Raw genomic sequence first — 21,730 nt, forward strand, 5'->3', positions numbered from 1 at the left:
CGATTTGTAAATTTTTTTAAGAGGTGAATTTAGGAAAAATATTTTGACAAGATCAGGTGTTCAAAACTGAATTAGTATAGTATAAATTTGATGTTGTGTATCGATCTTCACTTCCTTTGTTTTTGTTCTAGAATTTATTGTGAATATTTAAGAATATTACCATGTCAAATAAAAATAATTTTATCTATATAAATATTTATTTTCTCAACACACAATCTAATAACTAATAAGATACAACAAATGGCATTTAGATCATAGTTTTGAAACTCGGCCTGGTCCGGCAGGTCGATCTGGGACCCGACCGACTCGGGGCTGGAACCGGGCCGAGTTGAAGAAAAAATAGGAGAAGAAAAAACCAGGCGTGACCCGGTCAAAAACTTAGTTATGACCCATTGACTTTTTTTTTTTTTAACTAAAACGACGTTGTTTTAATTTTTTAAAAAAATTGACCCGGTCGACTCGATGACCCAGTCAAAATCCGGGATCTTGAACCGGGCCGGCCACCGGACCGGGTACTATGATTTAGTTAATGTCTAGTTATTCATATATAAAATTAAAGTTCTCTGGCATTAAAAAAATGAGATTAAAGGAAATTTCAGACAAGTTTTAAACGTGAATGTATTCAACACTTCTCTCTTAAGATCCAAATTTCATACCCACGAGTGCCTCACCAAATATCTGGCTTAGAACATTTTTTAAGTTCCGTGAATATTTTTTTAATATAAATTTTTTTCTTAACCAGGTATCTTCACACCTTTTAAAGGTAAGACTAGTTTTATTCGGGGTTCGTAGCTGTCCCTCCCGATAAGTGCGCTTCCTGAGAATTAAACTTGTGTTCTTATCCTTGCAGAGATATAGCAGTGTCTTAACCGCTAAACCAACACTTCATATTAACACAATCTAATAACAAATAAAATACAATAAATGCATTTTTTTTTTGTGTGTTGTCTTCTGTGTTTTACTAAAATATGGGCTATGTCACATGAGTTCATAGAATTTGAGAGTACATACCGTGTTTACAAATGCTCACACACAATGTACATAAAATAGTTGCATGCCTAAAAAATGTTGATAGAATGAAAGGAGGGATGACAATGAGTATATATATACTATATTCATATTTTATTTATTATTTAACGGGTTAAAGATTTAGATATTTATATTTTATCTGTTGGGTTACACATATTTATATAAGTATTCATTATCTAAGTATTTTTTATTATTCAACATAAAATAATATATATACACTGGGTTAAATTTAAATTAAATTTAATATTTATATCTTATCCATCACTCATTAAATAAAGTACATATCCATTAAGTTAGAATAAAATTATCCTCCATATGATTAAACTCTAAACAAGTCACAACACTAGAACTATATAAATATTAATATTTTATCTATTGAGTTTTGCTTATTCATGTGCGCATCTATTATCTAAGTAATTTTTATTATTCAACGTAACACACACACACACACACACACACACACATATAAGATCATGCATCCTGGAGAATATCAGGCTACATTTTATCGTGTTTCATCCACGTTTTGGTAGAATTTGGATATAGTAAGTAATTTTCTTTATGTCTGGGTTAGAAGCGAGCTGTGAATCTTTGGAACTACACCATATTTCTTTTCCTGACTTGATAATCTGTATGTGAAGTAATTAATTTAATCATGCACCAAATGTCCGAGGCATCGACAGCAAAAATCGGGCAGATGGTGTTGTCTAAACCAACAGCTTAAATCACACACAAAAAACTATATTACAAGAGAAAAAGTTTCAGAAACTTGTATGCCAGATTGCTCCCTCACCTTCCCCACATCGCTGGTGTACTTCCTCCATTCTTTCCACTGACTTACAAATGCCACTGCAGCTCCAATCAAACGATGCAGCACAAGGATTACCTGCCTGGGCTTTCCACTCGCAATCTATCACAATATTTCAACAACATTAGTGAAAAATCTTTTATTCGACTTCGAAGAGACACCATTTTGTGCAACATGCAAGAGTTTTTTGTACAAGGGATAAAAAATCATGCATAGTATAACGATTTGCTTCAGTTAATGTGCTAGAACTGAGGCTATCAAAATATTAAAAGCATGCCATGAAGGAGGGGAACAGAGAAAAACATATTTGCATTTATCTTACCAGGTGCAGTCCCACAGCAGAGGCTTCGATCATCAATATGCTCAACATCAAGACCAATAAACCAAGAACCTAGAGAAACATCTTCATTTGCATATCTATGAAGTATGTGTCTGCAGATTAAAATGCCGTACATCAGCAATATAGAAGGAGGATATTATCTAAATAGAATTGATGGCACAAAACTCAGGCTTACCGATTTACTGAGATATAGGTGGCCAAGTCTTTAGAAATTGCATATATTTGCCCAGTTGCATGCCGAAAATACTTGTTCCCCTCCTCACCAAATTTCCAATATTCTGGCTCATGGTACTTGACTCCTCTGCAAATAGAATGCAGAAGTAAACGTGTTAACAAAGTTGAACATCGTACAGTCAGAAAATTTGCTTCCATTTGAATGCTTACGTCTGTGCTAGTACAGGTCCAGACTTCATACAACCCATATAAACACGAGGCTTTGATCTATGACGGGCCAAGGTAGATCCGACCATGCCTGCCAGATATTAAAATCAGATGACTGCCAAAAGACATCCTTCTGTGCTCCATTTTTGTGAGGTGTAAAGCATTCAAGTAAACTAACCAAGATTTATGTGCACATCGTCATCAACTTTAATATAGAAGTCAGCATCCCACTTAGCAACAGCTGTTGAAAAATATATTTGTGTTTTCGACGATAATTCATGATAACCTTCTACATGATTCTGCAACAAAGATTACAGTAACTCTGCGTAAGCAATTGAAAACTTGTTGCGATTATCATACACCGCCTCCAAATACATTTCAGAAGCTTCTCTCTCCCAAACCAGTAGCTCTGGCTTTTGAAAGGGACCAGCTTCTTCAATAATGTCCTATTTTATTTTATTTTTTTCATCCAAGTGTAGAAAGATTTTTTATCCTTAAATGGGACAGGAACCGGAAGACTAGGCAAATGTTTCTGCTTGGTGTTCAAGATAGGTAAGGAAAAAAAGGCAATTAACAAAATGATTTTGCAAATAGTTTCATAGCCTTTACTTGGTAGCTGGTTACAAAACATATTATCCTGCATAATGCCTGGTTATCAAACACGTCCCGCAGAGTTCTAACCATAACATACCAGTCTCAGGAAATCCTTGTGTTGATCATCTTCTGCTTCAATAGCACGGTCCAAAACACCACCTGGAGATGCACTGTCAAATACAAAAAAAATTAATCATGCCAGACAGATATATATTGTCAAACTGTTAACACTGAGCTACTAAATAACCACATGCCCTTTGAATAAACATACCTGTGTCCTATAACAAACCGTATTATAATACCCTTCTCTGTTTCCAACTTTTTTAACTCCTCTCCTAGAATAAAAAATAATCAATTAAGTGTAAGCATCTACTGACTCGTAACAGCTACTAATGGTTTAGTTCAGAGAAGGATTGGTATGATATGGATTTAACCTTTGGGCATCCAGGTTTCTCTAATCGAGTCCCTTCGCTTCCTGCTGCTGAATGCAGTAATTATTCCCATAACAAAGAAAACCTTTGGTCGCTCCTTCAAATGCTCGGTTCCTGATTTTGTGACCATCGGAGATCCATCCTCATTGATAACTTTTGCAGCTCTTGCTGAAGCTAGCTGCATCTCCAATGAGGAAATTGTTTTGTCCAGTGTCCTGTAATCATCATTGTGGGGGTATTACATGAAATGATACTTCAATGCTTCTCTTGAAGGTTCCATTCCAAATTTACAATACCTATTAAAGTAAATAGCCTTTTTTTTTTTAATTATAAAACAATACATATTTATTGAATTACATAAGTGATCCAGAGTTCTTTTTAAAGCATAAAACACCAGGTTTTAGAACCTCACATGATCACATCATGAGTTTGAGAAACCCGAGAAAGGATGTCTCCTGCCTGAACAGCAGTTTCCTGCAATATCATAAATATTATCATCTACACGAGTTTACTGCTGGAAACAGAGCTTATGAAACACTATTTTAGTAACTAGACTTGCCTGCTTCTCACAATTAACTGTGGGATGATCTGCTGTTAATTGATCCTTCTTCACAGATGAAGCTTCCTCATCCATTTTTGCTGGATCAGGAAAATCCCAAAACCTATAAAATACATGTAAGTGGCACATCAGACTTGAGCAAAGTTGCTGGAGGGCTTAAAGATGATGAAGAAGAAAAAGTGAAATGCAGTAATAGCTTACAAGCTATCCAATATATAATCAATAGAATGCACCGGATTAAACTATCATACTACATTACGGCCAGCTGCTACAGATACGGTGTTAATTGATGTGTTCTCAACACAAATGCTGGCTGTTGATGAAGTGCTAGTAAAATGGCAGCACAAGTTGGACTCCATTTCACCGGTTTATTCAAAGTAGAATCACTTAGCAAGTCTCATCTAATATTTTGCCTTTTTTCCACAACATAACTTGATTCAGCTTTTTGGCTTTACACGCCAATTCTCATCGTTTAATTGATATTTAATAAATAAACCCAAAATTTGGTATTCAAATATTATAGCTGATTTCTCTCAAAAGACAACTTGGAAGCATCTCTACGCATCAAAAATTTAAGAAACAGCTCGATTTCCAACTTGGCAGATATTCATTCGGTACTTGCCTGTTCAAGGCATCAAAAGACCGGAAATATTTCTGCACCTGTTCAACCACCAATATCCAATCAATACCTCTTCAGCAACTTGACATTAGCCTATTCACCAACCCAATGACCTTCCATTTGAAACACATACTCAACCATCCAAATCAATACTTAACATATTCTCCTTACTGGGAATTCATCTCCGCGGTTAGAACTAAGCTCGTCCTTCACTTCAAGCATTTCAAAATCATTCAATCAGTCTCCACCACTCCACCTATAACTTGAAATTCTGTAGACCCAGAAGGCCAGAACAGCAAAAAGTCCCAATATTTTACATGGATTCCAAGAAAAAAGCCCTCAATCTCATAAAATAACGGCCAAAATCTACACAAAAGGATTACATTTTGCATATGATTTCATAAGAGAGACCATGTAAGATTCTCCATCCTATACATAAAGCAACGAAAGCACAAAAACAGAACCACCACCAAAGTTAAGCTTTCCAAATCCTACTAAGATAGGCAACAAATCTAAACGCTGATCACTTCAAAAAGACAAGATCTTTAAAAATTCCACACAAGAGAAAAAGAGAGAGAAACAGAACCTGTTAACAACAAGAACCCCCAAGAAGAAACTGGCAATGCAGAAGAGATAAACCCATCTGGTGGGAATTCCATTACTGGACTTTTGAGGTCTGCTAATACCCATTTCAATCTAACAAGCTTCAGCTTTAAGAAAGCTTCCTTCTTTCTTCTTTAAAACCTTTGGGGAATGGTACTAGGCTACAGGGACAAAACAAGTGACCGCATTTCCTACAAAGACCGAGGAAGATAAGAGAGCACAACAAAACCAATGCCTGAACTTAATTGTTGTCTTAAACAATAGGAAACTGAAGAACTATGTTACTTTCTTCTTGCTTTCTTTCATTTTTCTTTTCAAATCCAATGAAAATGGGCAACAACAAGATGTAAAAATTTATGCTCGCCTTTACTGTTTTGTCACAGAGAAATATTCTATAAAAAATAATGCAATGACAAAAGTCACAGCTACCTAAAACTGTCCTTGGTGTGCCTTCCTAGCCTGTGTGCTTTTTTGTTTTTTTATTGCTTTTCTACTTGGAGTCACGCATGGACCACTAGCTAATTCCTTTGTTATACTACTTTACATTAACCTTGAAGGAAGCTTCAGGTTTAAAGAATCTATTATTTTGGTGAAGTATGTAATTCATGAGAGATCATGTGTAGATTTCTTGTTAATGTCTCTTGTTATCTGATGTCATGTGATGTAATTACTCTAACCCATCTTGTTCGTCCCTGTCCAAACATGTTTATGATATCCAATTAATGTGCATGAATCCATTTGTTTAATAGTTTATTAATAGATTCGGTAATAATCCTGTCAAAAACATTTATGGTACTTAGTACTTATTAATTATTTTCTGGGCTTATAAAATGCATTAATATTAATAGATCATTAGGGAAAGATGCTAGTTTTTGATATTTGGATGGATTTGTGTTTTGATGATGAAAATGATGATAGCAAGTGTTTTTAACTTCCTAAGTGCAACAACCTTGTTAAGGACAAACACAAATGAAATCAAGAGACAAGAAATCTAGTTATGTGGATTAATGTACAATCCAAAAGATTATTACATCTTCTAATAAAGTAAATCATATCATATTATAAGCAAATTATTTCCTTATTGTTGAGCCAGCTTGATCCTTTTCAGATTTAGGGGCTCGATGGGCTCCGTGTGCTTAAAATTAATGATCGAAATCTTATGATATACAAATACAACTTGCTGCTTGACCCATTTGTTTAGTAATTAACTTGCCTTATGATATCATGACTATTAGACTTTTGTTTTGTTGGTTTTGACAAGTAAATAATTATTTTTTTTGCCTTAGCTACTCTTCTTCGAATGGTATGCTACTAGTAATCAAACTAACATAATCTAATCTCCTCGACATTAGTAAACTAATCTGTATTTTAGCAAAGTTAAACACAGGAAGTTACAAGTAAAATGATTTTAAAGTAAGAGCAATAAAAGGAGAAACCATTGTTGTTATCTTCAAGGAACAAGATGGTAATGACACGACCAGAATACATTGTAAACTATATAGTTTCTTTGGTTTAGAGAAACATTAGACCAAAACATGAAGAAATTAAGTAGGCATGGGAATATGCTCACATGGGGCTCACAATTCTGTCTAATAACAGGACTCTTTCGGTGTAAAGTTGTGAGATTTAATTAGTCTAATGATAATACTAACATGGGTATTTCATTTTTTTATCAACATGGGAACCAAATTTTGCGATGCTTTATAGCTAGTTTGAGAATGTAATAGCAGTTATTTTTTACTTGAAAATATATTAAAATAATATTTTTTATTTTTTTTAACCTTAGCAAATTAAAATTATTTTAAAACTAGTGGTCAATCAAATTTCTAGTCTAAGTTGAATTTCTAAAAAAAAACATAATCTTAAAATTGATGTTGCAGTTTAATTAATGATTCAATTCCGATCAACTTGATACCTAGCTAGCTGGCCAAACTTCTAGTCTGAGTTGAATTAAAAAAAATCTTCTTGAAATTAATTTGATAGATTAATCAATGAATCAATTAAAATCTGATTTAACTCTATTTTTTTATAATAATGTTATTTTGATTAATCCTGATGAATTACTACATCTTGAGTGAGTGGTGTGGGTTTAATAATTTTAATTTCAAGTTAAAACAATGTACTTAAACTTAGACAGCAAGAATATAACACAAACAGTTAAAAAATTGTCATTATTTATTTGCATGATTAAGAAAAAGAAAAGTGCAAAGACGGAAAGGAAAAGGGGAGATTCCCGTTACAAATGTCAACTCGAATCAACAGAGAATTTGAATTCAAATGAAAAAAAACCTTTGTTATTAATGAGGAGGTAGCTAGCTGGATTCAAACGTTCGAAAAAAAACCAAAATAAATTGTTTCCTTCGTTTGAAATGCGAAGCTAGCTACGCTCTCATTCTACATGCTCGATTGGAATTTACAATTGAATTATATTTTTGAAAAATTTTAAATTTATTTTAATTTTAAACTCTTTTTTTTGTTATGTTATATCAAAAATAAATTTTAAAAAATAAAAATTATATTATTTTAATGTATTTTTAAATTAAAAAACGATTTAAAAAATAATATTACAAAATAGTCCAACCACTACGTGCCAAATTTCAAAAATTCGTAGAGAAAGTCAATGGTGGAGGTGATAAAAGAGAAGAAGGACAAGATGGGTCCATGGGGGAGGATGGTGAGTGCACATCTTCTATCACTAGTCTTCTTCTTCTTCTTCATCCAGGCATGAAAACTATACAGTAAGTTGAAAATTAATGTGTCCTAACATGAGACAGGGAGACGTGAAGACATCAAGAAGACCACTTCTGATGGGATGTGGCCACCTTGCATTCTTTTATTACATAACTCCTTCTCTCGCGGGATCTGATTTTATTTGGGCCTATGCCTATGCACGCAACTCTCTCCTTTTTTTTTTTTTTTTTAATATAATATTATTGTTGATATGGGCTTACTCTAATGCCATGCTTGGTGTCCAAGAGGTCAAGGCTGGCACATGAAAGGAATTTCTGTTTTTTCCTCAGCCTAATTGAAATTTTTTTATTTAAATAGCTTTGTTTATTTTTATATTAGATTATATGTATAATTGCTTTTGAAATTTTATTTTTATAAGAGCTAAAATAACTATTTTTTTATCTTAATTAATTTCCCAATAGATGTAATTAAATATATATTTTTCTAAACCTATCTTTTTAAAATTGTAACCAAAAATTTCTTTTTTTAAATCACTACTGAAAATACTATTACAATATCAAATACATACTTAATGATACACTATATATCTCTTTATTATAGTTATTAAACTCAATTTAAAAATTGATATTATGTTAATTTACAGATTATCTGGTCAATATGTTAATTCTGACTCAAATGTCAATCACAAGTCACGAAATCCATTATTTTATTGAAATGTAGTTGTTTCATGTTTTTTTTATTTTTTATTTTTTAAAAAGTTGACCTAACAAAGTTTAAATCAGGTTTGATCAAGTTAATTAAATGACTAAAATCTTGTTTAGTCAACCAAGTTTTACAGGGTTAATATAACTAGTAATTATACATTTATATACGTGTAAAATCTTATATTTTGAACTATTGATTTTCTTACACATAACGCATAATATACAATAAAAGATTTCCGATTTAGCCATACTTCTATCGTTGAGAGAAGAATGTAAAAAGCGTCATTGTTTTTAATGGTAATTAGAGTCATATTACCCATGGCATTTTGAAGATAATAAAGTACGTAGAACTATATTCTAATTAATTAAAAGAGGATAAATAAGGTAACTTAATCCATGGTTAAAAAATATTTTATATCAAATATTATATTTGAGATGAATCGATGATTAAAAAATCATGAAAATGATCTATGATCCATTATCTCCTCGTATGATTCCATTAGCAATGGGTCATGTATTTGTTTTTGAATTTTCTCTTAATATAATTTCTCTCTATTTTTTTCTTTTTAATTTGGATAGAAAATAGTATTAAAATTTTTATAGAGCAGAGAGAACAACAAGAAATGAAGTAGAGAAGCTACATTTAAGATTGTATACAAGGCAAGATATTCACAGGCTGTGGTGAGGATAAGATGAACTTGGCCATCTAACATGGCATATGACTATTGGCAGAGTTTTTTTTTTCAAAAAAGCATAGTGAAAAAAAAAACCTAAAATAACAAAATTAAAGAAATAATTTTTAAAATAACACAGTTTAATAGGTGACACGAGTTGTATCTGCGTGACTTCGGAAGCGTTTGGGAACGCAGTTCAACCTGCGTTCCCAAAAAATTTAAAAATTTTTTTTTGCTAAAATTTAATATGGTTTGTATGTTTTGGATCGTTTTGATGTGCTGATGTCAAAAATGATTTTTAAAAAATAAAAAAACATCACTGACATGCATTTTGGCACGAAAAGTTATTTGAAAAGCACCCGCAACCACACTGCCAAACACGCTCTTAAAAGGCATAGGTCTCACCTGCGAGTCTCAAGTGCAAATTTTTTACCGCATGATTTTTTTTCTCTTTTATAGCTATTGTTCTGTTTGTTTGTTTCCTTAATTTTTTATATTTGATTAATTTTAGTTTTATTGTTATGATCATTTCATCCGTTGTTTTTGTGTAATTTTTTTTATAACTAAAGTTAATATTTATTTTCAAATGAGATTGCTAAAAATACAAAAATACTTATTTTTTGCCCATCTTAAATAAAAATAAGCTTACATGATCATAATTTTGGAACTAAAGGTAACTAAATATAAAACTTGGGGGACCAAATGGATAGTGTGGTAGAGAAGAAATAAGAAGAGATGGGCCGGTATAATAACCACAATAGAAGACATAAAAATAAAAAGAAAAAGAAAGAAAGAAAGAAATAATGAGACTTTTCAAGTCGCAATATATACAACCCATCCAACATATCAAACTATGCTAATTTATAGTTTTTTTTTAGTTGTGTTATTTTTTTAAATAATTTTTTTATTATGTTATTTTCAAAAAGAAAACTCACTATTAGCATTAAATTATTTAATTATAAATAAAATCTTTTAAAATATATATATATATATATATATATATATATATATATTAATGTGTATATATATGATAACTGTGGTTACGGTTGCTTTTCGAAATGTTTTTCATTTAGAAAAGTATCAAAATAATATGTATTTTTTATTTTTTAAAAATTATTTTTGATATCAGCGCATTAAAATAATTTAAAAACACTAAAAAATATTAATTTGATGTAAAAAAATTAAATTTTTTTTAAAAATTTTTAAAAATATTTTTAAAATATAAAAATAAATAAGATTATTGATATTATCGTATTCAAGTCAGCATCAACACCATGCCGTCTTCCCATGCTACTATTTTTGCACACCTAGGATTCTCTTTCTATGCTTTTCCAATACTTTAAGTGGCTACAGATCCATCGTATTTAGGAATAATCAACGAAAGGACATAACTCAAGGTACAATGTTGCTACCCACCGCCCTTTTTGTTTCCTTTAACTTTTGATTTTTCTCTTTCCATGTATGTCAAACACCCAATCAGCAAATAGTGCACTCACTATTCCCATCATCATTTGTTGGCGATCTTATATTTTGCTTGCCCTAATTATGAGCCCAATTATTGTATATGATTGCATTTAAAGTTGCATCATGCTCACATATTATTTAGTTTTTCATATTATTCCATTCTACCCTCTCTTTAATTTTAAAGCTTAGATGCTAACTTGGCCAACATATCTAATTTATCAAAGTTTTTAAACCTGCCGATTAATATTCTGTTTAAAACTTGAGTTACATGTTGGATGAGTTAGCATAAGTTAGTAAAAAAAATATTGATTTAAGATTAAAAAAATAAATTTATAATAATCTTATTTTGATTTTTAGAATTTGATTGGATCGATCAAATAACATGTTGATTTACTAAGTCAATTAAGGATCATATCAAATTAATTTTTACTCAGTTTAATTTAAAATCCAACCTCAATATAAACATTCAGGAACTCGATTGATAAATCATTATATTGATCTGTGATTAAATTTAATAACATTAATTATTAGTGAGACAGCTTGGTATAGTCACAACAAGAAACAATAATAATAAATATTGATGTATTAATTTGTTTTGTTTAATTTAGAAGTATTAAACATAAGAAAACTGAATGCTTTGATCAAATCTAAACTTCTTCATTTAATACTTATCTAACCTCAGCATCTTTTATTACTATATTAAACTATACTTATCTAACCTCAGCATCTTTTATTACTATATTAAACTAATGCTGCTTACATTATTGTCTTTGGCTACATTTTGGCTTTAGAAAGTGAAATCCATTTCTGGGTTCTTTTCATGTTTAATTTCTAGGACTGGTTTAGCGAAAGTGTGACAATGGTAAGGTACAGTTATGTCTATGGGAGTGAGAGGGATGAGCTTGCAGTGCCATCTCAAAGACTGATAGAGGCTGCTTTGAGTGGAGATGTAGAGTTTCTGACAGAGAGTTTGAAGTCTAAAACAGTAGATGTGAATTATACAAGGACAATAAGCTTGAAAGTGATGTGTTGAGACTGTGTTGAGAGAGGAAGAGGCTGATGAGATTGAGATTCATTAAAGGGATTTTGTCACTGATGTCACTCCACTTTTTGCTGCTACTCGTTCAGGTCATGTCGAAGTTTATTACTATATTAAACTAATGCTGCTTACATTATTGTCTTTGGCTACATTTTGGCTTTAGAAAGTGAAATCCATTTCTGGGTTCTTTTCATGTTTAATTTCTAGGACTGGTTTAGCGAAAGTGTGACAATGGTAAGGTACAGTTATGTCTATGGGAGTGAGAGGGATGAGCTTGCAGTGCCATCTCAAAGACTGATAGAGGCTGCTTTGAGTGGAGATGTAGAGTTTCTGACAGAGAGTTTGAAGTCTAAAACAGTAGATGTGAATTATACAAGGACAATAAGCTTGAAAGTGATGTGTTGAGACTGTGTTGAGAGAGGAAGAGGCTGATGAGATTGAGATTCATTAAAGGGATTTTGTCACTGATGTCACTCCACTTTTTGCTGCTACTCGTTCAGGTCATGTCGAAGTTGTCAGGAAATTGCTTAATACGTTGAAAATTATGGATTGGAAAAGGCATTTATACCCTTTGATGAGTAATTATGGGTATAAATATTTGAATGTCATTTTGAGTATTTTCTTATTATGTTTTGATAAATAGAAATAGAAAAAAAAAAGAAAAAAGAAGAAGAAGATCGGTTCTCTTGAGATAGAGAACCGAAAGAAAAGAAGAGGGGAAGAAGGAAAAAGAAGAGAAAGGAGGAAGAAGAAAGGAAAGAAGTAGAAGTTACAAATAAGGGTTTCTAAAATAAAATCATGATGTTTTTATGCTTGAATATGTTAGTTAAGTTTGATTTTAGAGTTTGGATGATTTAAGATGTTTAATTGATGTTTTAAGGAATTAATTTGACTTAAATCGTTTGATATGAGATCTGGAATTATAGGTTTTTGAGGAACATTTCGATTTTTTTAGGATTTGCAGTTTGAGAGACTGACAGATCAGGATTTTTAAATCCCCATCAACTAGTCGACTGGTTGGCCTGATGGTCCCCGTCAATCAGTTAGTCAATTTTGGTCGAGTGATTTGCCTGATGGTCTCGGTCGACCGATTGGTCAATTTCAGTTGACTAGTTGATCGAGCAATAGTGATTGATTGATTCTTTTAGGTTCAATCAATTTGAGATACGTTAGGGATTAATTGGGTAGATCTGTATCAGTTCTATAATTATGTTTTGGTCTATAATCTTGGAGTTGTAATCTTTTATGTTATCTTCTACGGGTTATTTTTGAGTAATTTTTGTATTTGTTATAGGTTCTGCTGGCATTTTTCTTAGCGATTCTTAGCAGTCTCCAATTCTATATCTGTTTGTCTTTTGACTTCGTTTTCTGAGTGAGTGAGATGATCTTTAATATATATATATATATATATATATATATATATATAAAATGAGTACAGTTGATTAATTCTAGATTATTTATATATTTATATATGTTATTTTATTTTCCAAGTACTCATCCATTCTTGAATTTATATTCTTATTCTGTTGAATTAAATTCCATTTGATACGATATTCATTTGCTTTGATAATTATGTGAATTTTTGTTATGTCTTGATATTAGGATACTTGTTAGAAATTCCATACTAATAAAGAGTAGTTAGTCTATATGCATATAATAGTCTGTATACCTAGCTGGTGAGAGAGATTCTTAACTTCTATTAGCATTTTGACTTTGTTGAGAGTTATTGCTTCTTCATTATTTTTGGTTGGTATGCCTTGTTTCTACGAGGTTTTCCTTTTAGTCTTAATTTGATGTTTTAGCTCTACTATTACATTGTTTTTTTAAAGTGTAGATTTTTATATTATAATAAGTATTATTTGATTTTGTTGGTTTTAAAGAATATTTTGAAAGTTTACGTTGCTAAATTTTATATAATTTGTTTTATAAGGATTATGTTTGAGGTTTAACATAGATGAGGTGTCCTCATAGCACCACTATTGCGTTGCTAGTCACATACCCAAATTCTGGGTCATGACAGTGACATTGCTAGTATGATATATATATATATATATATATATATATATATATAATTTGGTTTGCAAATTTTATGAATGGTTTTCTTCTACTTCATGTAGATATTTCTTTTCCTAACTGTGAATAGCTAGCTCCCTTGTTTGCTGAGACTCTAAAAATTTTTGTTTGGATTTTTTTGGGACTTCTGTTCTCTGTTTAATGGTTAATTATCACCTAATTATTCAAAGTTTGTGTAATTTGCGCTGCTATAATTATGAATTGCTTTTTCGTGCTTAATTGGAGGGTAAACAAGGGTATAAACAAAACAAAAATGGCAGAATTTAGCTGCCGCGGATTTGTTGATGTTGCCATCACCTTAATCCAGGTGCAAATTGAGTATTTTGGCTAGTCTAATTTTCAACTGGAAGCATCTGCTTAACCCAATTCTCCATTGTTTGTTGTATGGTTATCAAGTTGATTCAAGGACCGAAACTGGTGACACAGCCTTGATGTTGGCTGCCAAAGCTGATCAAGCTGGTTACTTCCTCGAGCTTATTGTATCGGGAGCTGATTTGGGTCTCGTCAACAATAATGGGGAGACTGCAGTACAATTGGCAAAAAGAAGTGTGTTTGGGTCCTCTTTGGCAGATATTTTTCGACAGGCTATTACCACCGGAAGAAAAGTCTACTCCTCCAATCTTGAGGTGTTTTCTTTGCTGCACTTTGTAGCTGGAATCGGAAATACAGAGCTTTTACAGATGATCCTTCAATATTCAACGGAAGAAATAATTAAACATGATGGTCTTGGTTTGACACCAACTATGGTTTCACTAAAAGCTGGCCATACCGAGGCCTTCCGGCTCCTGATTGATGCTAGAGGTGACATCAGTGAGAAGAGCAGGGATTGTCAGGCAGTGGTGTCTCTTTTGCAGAATCACGCCGGTTCCAGTTTGAGGAATCGATTTGAAGAGATATTGCTCGATGCTGTGCTTATTCACAAAGTGACATGTTATTCTGAATTTAGAGCTTTGCACTTTGCGGCACGTGTTGGCAACTTGCCTGCGATAGTTCAGCTTTTTGAAATGGGATTCCCCATAAATTCTGTGGATGACAGTGGGCATTCACCCTCATGCTTGCTTCCAGGTAAGGCCACGCTGATGCCTGTAAGCTCTTGTTGCAAAGAGGTGTTGATTGCAGGATTGTCAATCTGAGAGGAGAGACAGCAATATCTCTAGCTAGGAAAATTAGTAAATGTAAGGCTGCAGAGGGAGTGATATTCGATTATTTGGATCGTTCACATGTGATACGCGGTGAGGAGCTATGGAAGCACACCCGCGAGGCAAGGGGTTCCCCGCATGTGAAGGTTGTTCGTATAAATTTTAAAATTTTTTGCTTGTGATTTGAAAATTCATTTTCTTGTTCTTAGATATTGTTTCACTGTTATTTCGATTACTAAAATAAAAAAGATATTTCATACTATAAATATTTTTATAAATCTTGTAAAATTAATTTAAAGAGTCAAAAGATAAAAAAAAAAAAAGAGAGAATCATTATATTTCAAAGTAACTCCTCAAAACATTTGGTTATGGATGGACCAGACCTGATCTAATAACCAACATCTTTCACTCGCTCATTAAGGACTGGATCTATCTAATACATTATATTTCAAACTTGCATAAAAATTTCATACTAGATAAACAGACCGTGCAACCTGAAGCATACAGTGGAATGAACTCTAATATAGAAACTTAATATAGGTCATATAAGAGATATCAACCTCATAATTAGTTACTCCTTAAAGTGTACTACTATACCCTAAATATTTTTAGTCATACATGATTGACTATAATTCAATCCCTCATGAATTTCATACTCAATCCATCCTTACAATTACAAATATTCTAAATCATATCAAATTTATTTGAGTGATATGATCACGGCTGGTGAATACAAGTAACAGGTGTAGAACTAAAATTACCTTTTCTTTCACTCTCATATCAATCAGATCTGAATTAACTCGTTTTCTTAGGAATATTCCTTTAAATCGAATCATTCAATGACTATAGGATATACTCTTAAAGTAGCGATCATTTACACATCACCTTATGATATAGTTAAAAGTCACAAAGGGTAAGATATTGAGATCTTATACATGATCTCCAGGACTCACATAATAAAGAAGCAGAGATCCATTTTTTATTCCTGTAATGGTCGTCAACACATGTAGTATGAAATGCATGCTATAGTGGAGCTTACTCTTTTCTCATCTGAAGACAAAAAGTGTATGTCATTGCTCTCCTTGTTAGAGGAGATACATCATATGAGTCTTAGTTTTGTCGCTAAAAAAATATAGACTTTAAACTAGAAATTCTCATTTGCTCACTGTCATTAGTGGTAGATGAATAATTTCATACTCGACTTCAATCACAATAGACATATGAATGGTGAGAATTCATTTATGTCGATTATTTTATTTAAGAACATCATCTTGGTCCCAACCAAGGTGGCTTTTTAATAATTACTTTGAGTTAAAATTGCTCCAACTGTGCCCATGTCGCTTATTGAGCATTAAAACTCAAATAGTCTCATCTCTACCCACCTTACAAGTGTTAGAGGTGATTGCTCATGTGAGTGATCTAATTTAAGTCTATCGATATACTTTAACAAATTTTACTATACGATAATCACAATATATTCTATAAAACAAATAATGAATAACATGATATCACTATTATTAGTAGTGCTAGAACTTTGAACAACATAAATAGAAGCATCATCCTTAATAGATGCATTAACGGTGTCTAACACCATAAAACTATTTAATACAAAATCAGAACCATAAAAAATATTATCCAGATATATTTTTCACACAACAACCAACAAATACAATATAAAAGCCCAATTATAGTAAAACAAGAACAAACACAAGATTTCATTAAACTTCTGTACGTCATAAAGATAAAGTGTGCGACTGCCCTGTAAATCCATTTTGCAGGTATCAATCCCAAGCACAACAGTGAAAGCATTATTCCACATGTATATATATATCTACTTCCTTTTGAAATTTGACAAAATACCATAAAAGGTTGTTCGATCCGTTGCTATATGGTCGATTGCTTCTAAGTCTACAATCCAAAAGGGAATAGATTCAACAAGCATTAAACAACTGTTAACGTATAAGTTAGATGGATGATTGTCGTTAAACATTACCTTTGGTTCAGTGCAATTACGAGCAAAATGACCAGGTTTACCACAATTGAAACAATTCATATTTTTGCCTTTCTTACCGCCGTGTTTCCCATAATTTGGTTTATGTCCCTTACCCTTGCTCTTTTTATGTTTAGAGTCATATGCTCCTCGCATCTTAGTCTTAGATATGAAACCTCATTTACAGGCTTCTCAGCGTGAAGTCAATTTTCTTCAAGCTCAACATGACGAGCAACATCATCAAATATCTTGATGTTGTCATTGTGGGTAAGGTTAACACACATGTGTTTCCAATTGCTTAGCAAAAAACGGATCACAACTTAGACTTGTTGTTCATTAATCATCTCATACTCAACATCCTTTAATTCACTGATCATGTTAGACATGACTGTAAGATACTGCCTCATCATCTGATTTTTGCGCTTCTTGTAACCGTCAAATTTGAGGGTTAATTGACAAAGTCTAGTAGTGGAGGTTCTCCATACTAAATCTTCATAGCATCCCAAACTGCTTGGGCTGAACGATGTCTTTCAAAACACAACATTATATCATTTCTTATATTGCTCAACATCAAAATGCGAGCTACATGATCCTTGCGCTTATAAGTTTGATATGCTTTCATATTAAGCGTGTGCTGAGCAGTGTTTCCTTGCTCAGGTTCAACCATCTGTTGTGTGATTGTTTCCAACATTTCTTGCTTTCTAGGAGATACTCAATGTTATGATGCCAATCATCGTAATTCTTTTCACATAGTTTGTCTTTATGGTTCAAATCAGTAATAATACTCTTAGATGTAGCCATATCAAGCGCTATTGATACCAATTACAAATATTAGTATCTAGTACAATTTAAATGACATTTATTGCTACTCTATTCTAAATTAAATAAATAATAATTTAACACATATAATAAAAATGAAAATAATGTTAAACACTTAATCAATTTCCATTTGTATAGTCTAATTATTATTAGAAATTTAAATGAGTGAAAAAATTATAATTATTAGTTTCAATTAACAACTCCCACTGATCAAATTGTAGATATTTTCATATACATGGATAAAATGTAATTAAACCTTAAATTACAAAAAAAATATGCAGTTTAACAAAAAAAAAATCAACCAATTATCTTAACAAAAAAATACCGAAATAATAATAAAAATACAAAATTAAGAATAATAAATTTCAGAATTATTTTATATTACAGGTACATAATTAGGGTCTCTAATTACGCCATCTACTTCATCAAATTCATCTCCTCCAAGTTCATTTTGGTCGAACCATAGAATGAATTTAGCAGCAGCATCCAAATGACCTGCGCTTCTTCCAATGCATCGTATACCCTTTTCGGTATACTAACGTTTCATCTCAAGCAACATTTCATCAGCGAGATTGTTGAAGCCTATATTCTAATAATAATCAAACCGACATCCATTTCTCAGGTAGAGAATTGAGAATGATTAACATTTGATGTTCCATGTAGAACTCGTAAACACCACTCATAGCCAGTTTATTCATTCAATGATACATATAATCAATGTGCTCTTGAATTTTATGAACATGATTAATGGTATAACCCAATAAATATTCAATTTGTTGTTAGCTGTCCCCTAAAAATATAATAATCAAGGGTATAACAAATAGGTTTTGACGTGTGAAAATCACTATCTTTAAGGTATTAATTGCCCTCACTATATTTGTTGCAGGGTTAAAGCAATATACTTTCAGGATACAACAAAGCCTTGAACTTATAGATAGAAACTTCTATAAATTTATTAAGAAGTTCTGTTTTGTTTCTGATAAACATAAATAGAGAGTTTGTAGAGTAAAATTAGGGAGAGAAGAATGTTTTTTTTCCTGTCAACATCAAACTGATATTTATAAATAAAATAATCTTCTTTTAGACTAATGTGTCTATAAAATTTAAAGGCACATCTCTTCAAACCAGTATATCTGTAGAGTTTAAAGGCATACATTTCAAACCAATTTGTCTGTAGAGTTTTAAAAGCAACTCTTCATTCAAATTATTTAAACAATTTGACAGGAGGTGTGATGCATAATTATTAGATTAATTAATTTTAAAAATTTAATTAATTATCTTAAATTAATGAATTTCAAAAATAATAATAAAAAGTATTTATGCTAATAATGCAAAATGCCATCATAGCCATATATTGTTTTTTTAAAACCATATGGTAGTTACACAACTGCCATTTTGAAGCAATTATTAAAAAAAAACAATTAGAAACAAAAAATTTATGATACAATCAATATAGTCAAAAGCCAATGTCTTTGTTTTCAGAAATGCAAATTTGACAAACGTTTTTAGAATCCCTCTTTTAAATAATACATGGTGCAATCATCGATGCAAACAAAGAACTAACATGTATTCATATGTATCAGGAAAAAAAAAATTGTACAGTAATAAATGTATTGCATAAAATCTAATAGAAGACACATCTTAAAACCATGTTCTGATACCATTGTAGATTTAAAGGAAACTTATTGGTGATTTGAGAATTCATTTTCTTGTCCCTAGATCAATTGCTTTAGTGCTACTTCAATTACTAGAACCAAAAAGATATTCCACAGTACGAACATCTTTGTAAATCTTGTCAAGTTAATTTAGAGAGTAAAAAATGAGAGAAAAGAAAGAGAGAACCATTATCTTTCAAAGTATAAACTATATATATATATATAAACGGTTACTTCTTTTAGTAACTCCTCTAAACATTTAGATCACGTCCATCCCTCATGGGCAAACCAGGTCTAACCCGATAACTAACAATTTGGATGCTCAAATCTGGCTTGTTAACATGGGGAAAGTCGAATCGAAGTAATGTGGCGTGTAAGGAATCAATGGAAGGACAAAGTCCAACCTTTTTGAAGAATAAAAGGAAGGTGAACGAGGCTGGAAATGAGATGGTTTTCAGGGTGTTGACTTAGTCAGGGAGAAAGATTCATTTTGAGGCAAGCTCTGCTACTAATTTGGAACTTTTGGTTCATGGCATTGACCTCATTACAAAGGAGGCCACTTCTGGTGTTTGGTGATAAAATTCTTTAGCCTAAAGTGATCAAAACTAAACTAGTGTGTGTGTCTATATATATATATATATATATATATATATATATATATATATATATATATTGCAATATGATCTCAGATAATTCATTTTTTTGGTACCCTAGGTTCTTTGTTTCAAAGATTGAATACAAGTATAGTGAATTGAATGTAAAATGAAATTAAATAACTCTCGTGTTAATCTCTTATAGATGACCATTGATGCTATAGTGATGATTGACTGATGACAATGTTGTTTCTATGTTTCTTGGTATCCATCAAAGTGGCTTATCTTTGATTATTTTTTGCCACTCCTCTTGCTCTTAAAGACCTCTTCTGATGCAAACAGAAACAACACAGGGAATAATACAAGAAAGACAATAAATATAAAGAAAGATAGGATTTTCTAAAAAGAATATCAATTGCTATAATCCTAATTCAAGTTTTTATTACTCAATTTATATTTTCTCCATTGAACACTAAAGATTAAAGCTCTTCTAGGCTAGTAGTACTTATATACTAGAAAAGATATCCTAACCAAAGCTAGAAAAATAATAAAAGATTTATAAATTTAATAGAAAAATTCTAAATCAATTAGAAAAATATAACAAATCTCGAACAATAATTTATAAACCTAATATGGGGTCCTTACTGACCTCAAATTACTATAAAAATAACATTCTATGACAAGTTAGGTCTTTACCTAGCAGAAAAGTCTAGCATGGAGAATCACAAAGAGATCAAGGTAAACGTTGTTCATCATATATATTGTGTGATGTTTTGAAATAAATGAGTAAAAAAAGGCAATAAAGCCCTTAAAGGCTTAAAAGTGAGTATAAATGAATAAGGGGTATTGTGGTAATTGAATAAACATAATAAGTATATAAAAAAAAGAAAAAAAAAGAGGGATCTGAAATTTTAGTGTGAGGGACGACAGGAGAGAAGGGAGAAAGAAGAAGAAGAAGAGAAAAGAGGGAAAGATAAGGGAAATAGAAAGGAGTTGGAGAAAATAAGTTTAAATGTAAGATTTAGATTTTTTTAAATGTATAAATGTGTGTTATTTGAGCTTTAAATTTATGTTTTGTTGAATGTTAGGGTTTTGAATATTGTGTTTTGGGTTTATTGATGAATTAATTTGAATGTTATGGATTGATTGTTATGGGTAATGAATTGTTTAGTTGATTTTGGAAGATTTTAGGTAAAGATGATGATTTTGAGTTATAATTTTATTTAAATGGTGAATTTGAGTTAGAAATCTTGAGATAACAGTAGGTAATCTGTGGAAATTATGGGTTTGAGGTTGAAGACGACAAAAGTTTGGTTTGGTCCCTCATTTTATGAAAATTACACTTTGACCCTAAAAATTTGATAAAATTCCAGAATGGTCCCTGAAGCATAATTTGAGATTCTGGACAGAAATGAGGATGAATTATGGACAGAATTCCACTATAGTCATGAATTTATGATATTTTTAGTTTGGTCCTCCAATTTGACAAAGTTACAATTTGACCCCTAAAAATATGATGAAATTCCAG

General features: G+C 31.6%; 1 protein-coding gene and 1 pseudogene across 2 annotated transcripts; one reads left to right on the forward strand and one right to left on the reverse strand.

Annotated features, from left to right (window-relative positions):
* Window positions 1-1,614: 1,614 nt before the first annotated feature.
* Window positions 1,615-5,798, reverse strand: LOC7490710 (beta-1,6-galactosyltransferase GALT31A). Of its 2 annotated transcripts, none has more exons than XM_024606740.2 (11): window positions 5,345-5,798; window positions 4,140-4,242; window positions 3,993-4,054; window positions 3,584-3,795; window positions 3,421-3,484; window positions 3,247-3,319; window positions 2,734-2,854; window positions 2,559-2,646; window positions 2,350-2,475; window positions 2,157-2,266; window positions 1,615-1,936 (listed from the first exon to the last, which is right to left on the reverse strand). In XM_024606740.2, exons 1-11 carry the CDS (start codon window positions 5,446-5,448, stop codon window positions 1,788-1,790), a joined length of 1,212 nt encoding a protein of 403 aa, XP_024462508.1. In that variant the 5' UTR covers window positions 5,449-5,798; the 3' UTR covers window positions 1,615-1,787. The 2 variants fall into 2 exon arrangements, with proteins under 2 accessions (XP_024462508.1, XP_024462517.1); XM_024606749.2 differs by lacking the exon at window positions 5,345-5,798 and adding an exon at window positions 4,341-5,308.
* A 5,955-nt stretch (window positions 5,799-11,753) lies between these two features.
* On the forward strand, window positions 11,754-20,185 carry LOC7490711 (uncharacterized; annotated as a pseudogene).
* The last annotated feature ends 1,545 nt before the right edge of the window (window positions 20,186-21,730 follow it).

Source organism: Populus trichocarpa, chromosome 1 (genome assembly GCF_000002775.5).
Source record: "Populus trichocarpa isolate Nisqually-1 chromosome 1, P.trichocarpa_v4.1, whole genome shotgun sequence".
Classification (NCBI taxonomy): Eukaryota; Viridiplantae; Streptophyta; class Magnoliopsida; order Malpighiales; family Salicaceae; genus Populus; species Populus trichocarpa.

Bases quoted from the DNA above. Each gene is read 5' to 3' on its own strand.
- LOC7490710 (XM_024606740.2), bottom strand. From the start codon at position 5,448: ATGGGTATTAGCAGACCTCAAAAGTCCAGTAATGGAATTCCCACCAGA. The intron at 3,485-3,583 runs GTTAAATCCATA...TTTTTATTCTAG, and splicing joins AGAAACCTGGATGCCCAAAG to GAGAGGAGTTAAAAAAGTTG. The intron at 2,476-2,558 runs GTAAGCATTCAA...TTCTATTTGCAG, and splicing joins GGACCTGTACTAGCACAGAC to AGGAGTCAAGTACCATGAGC.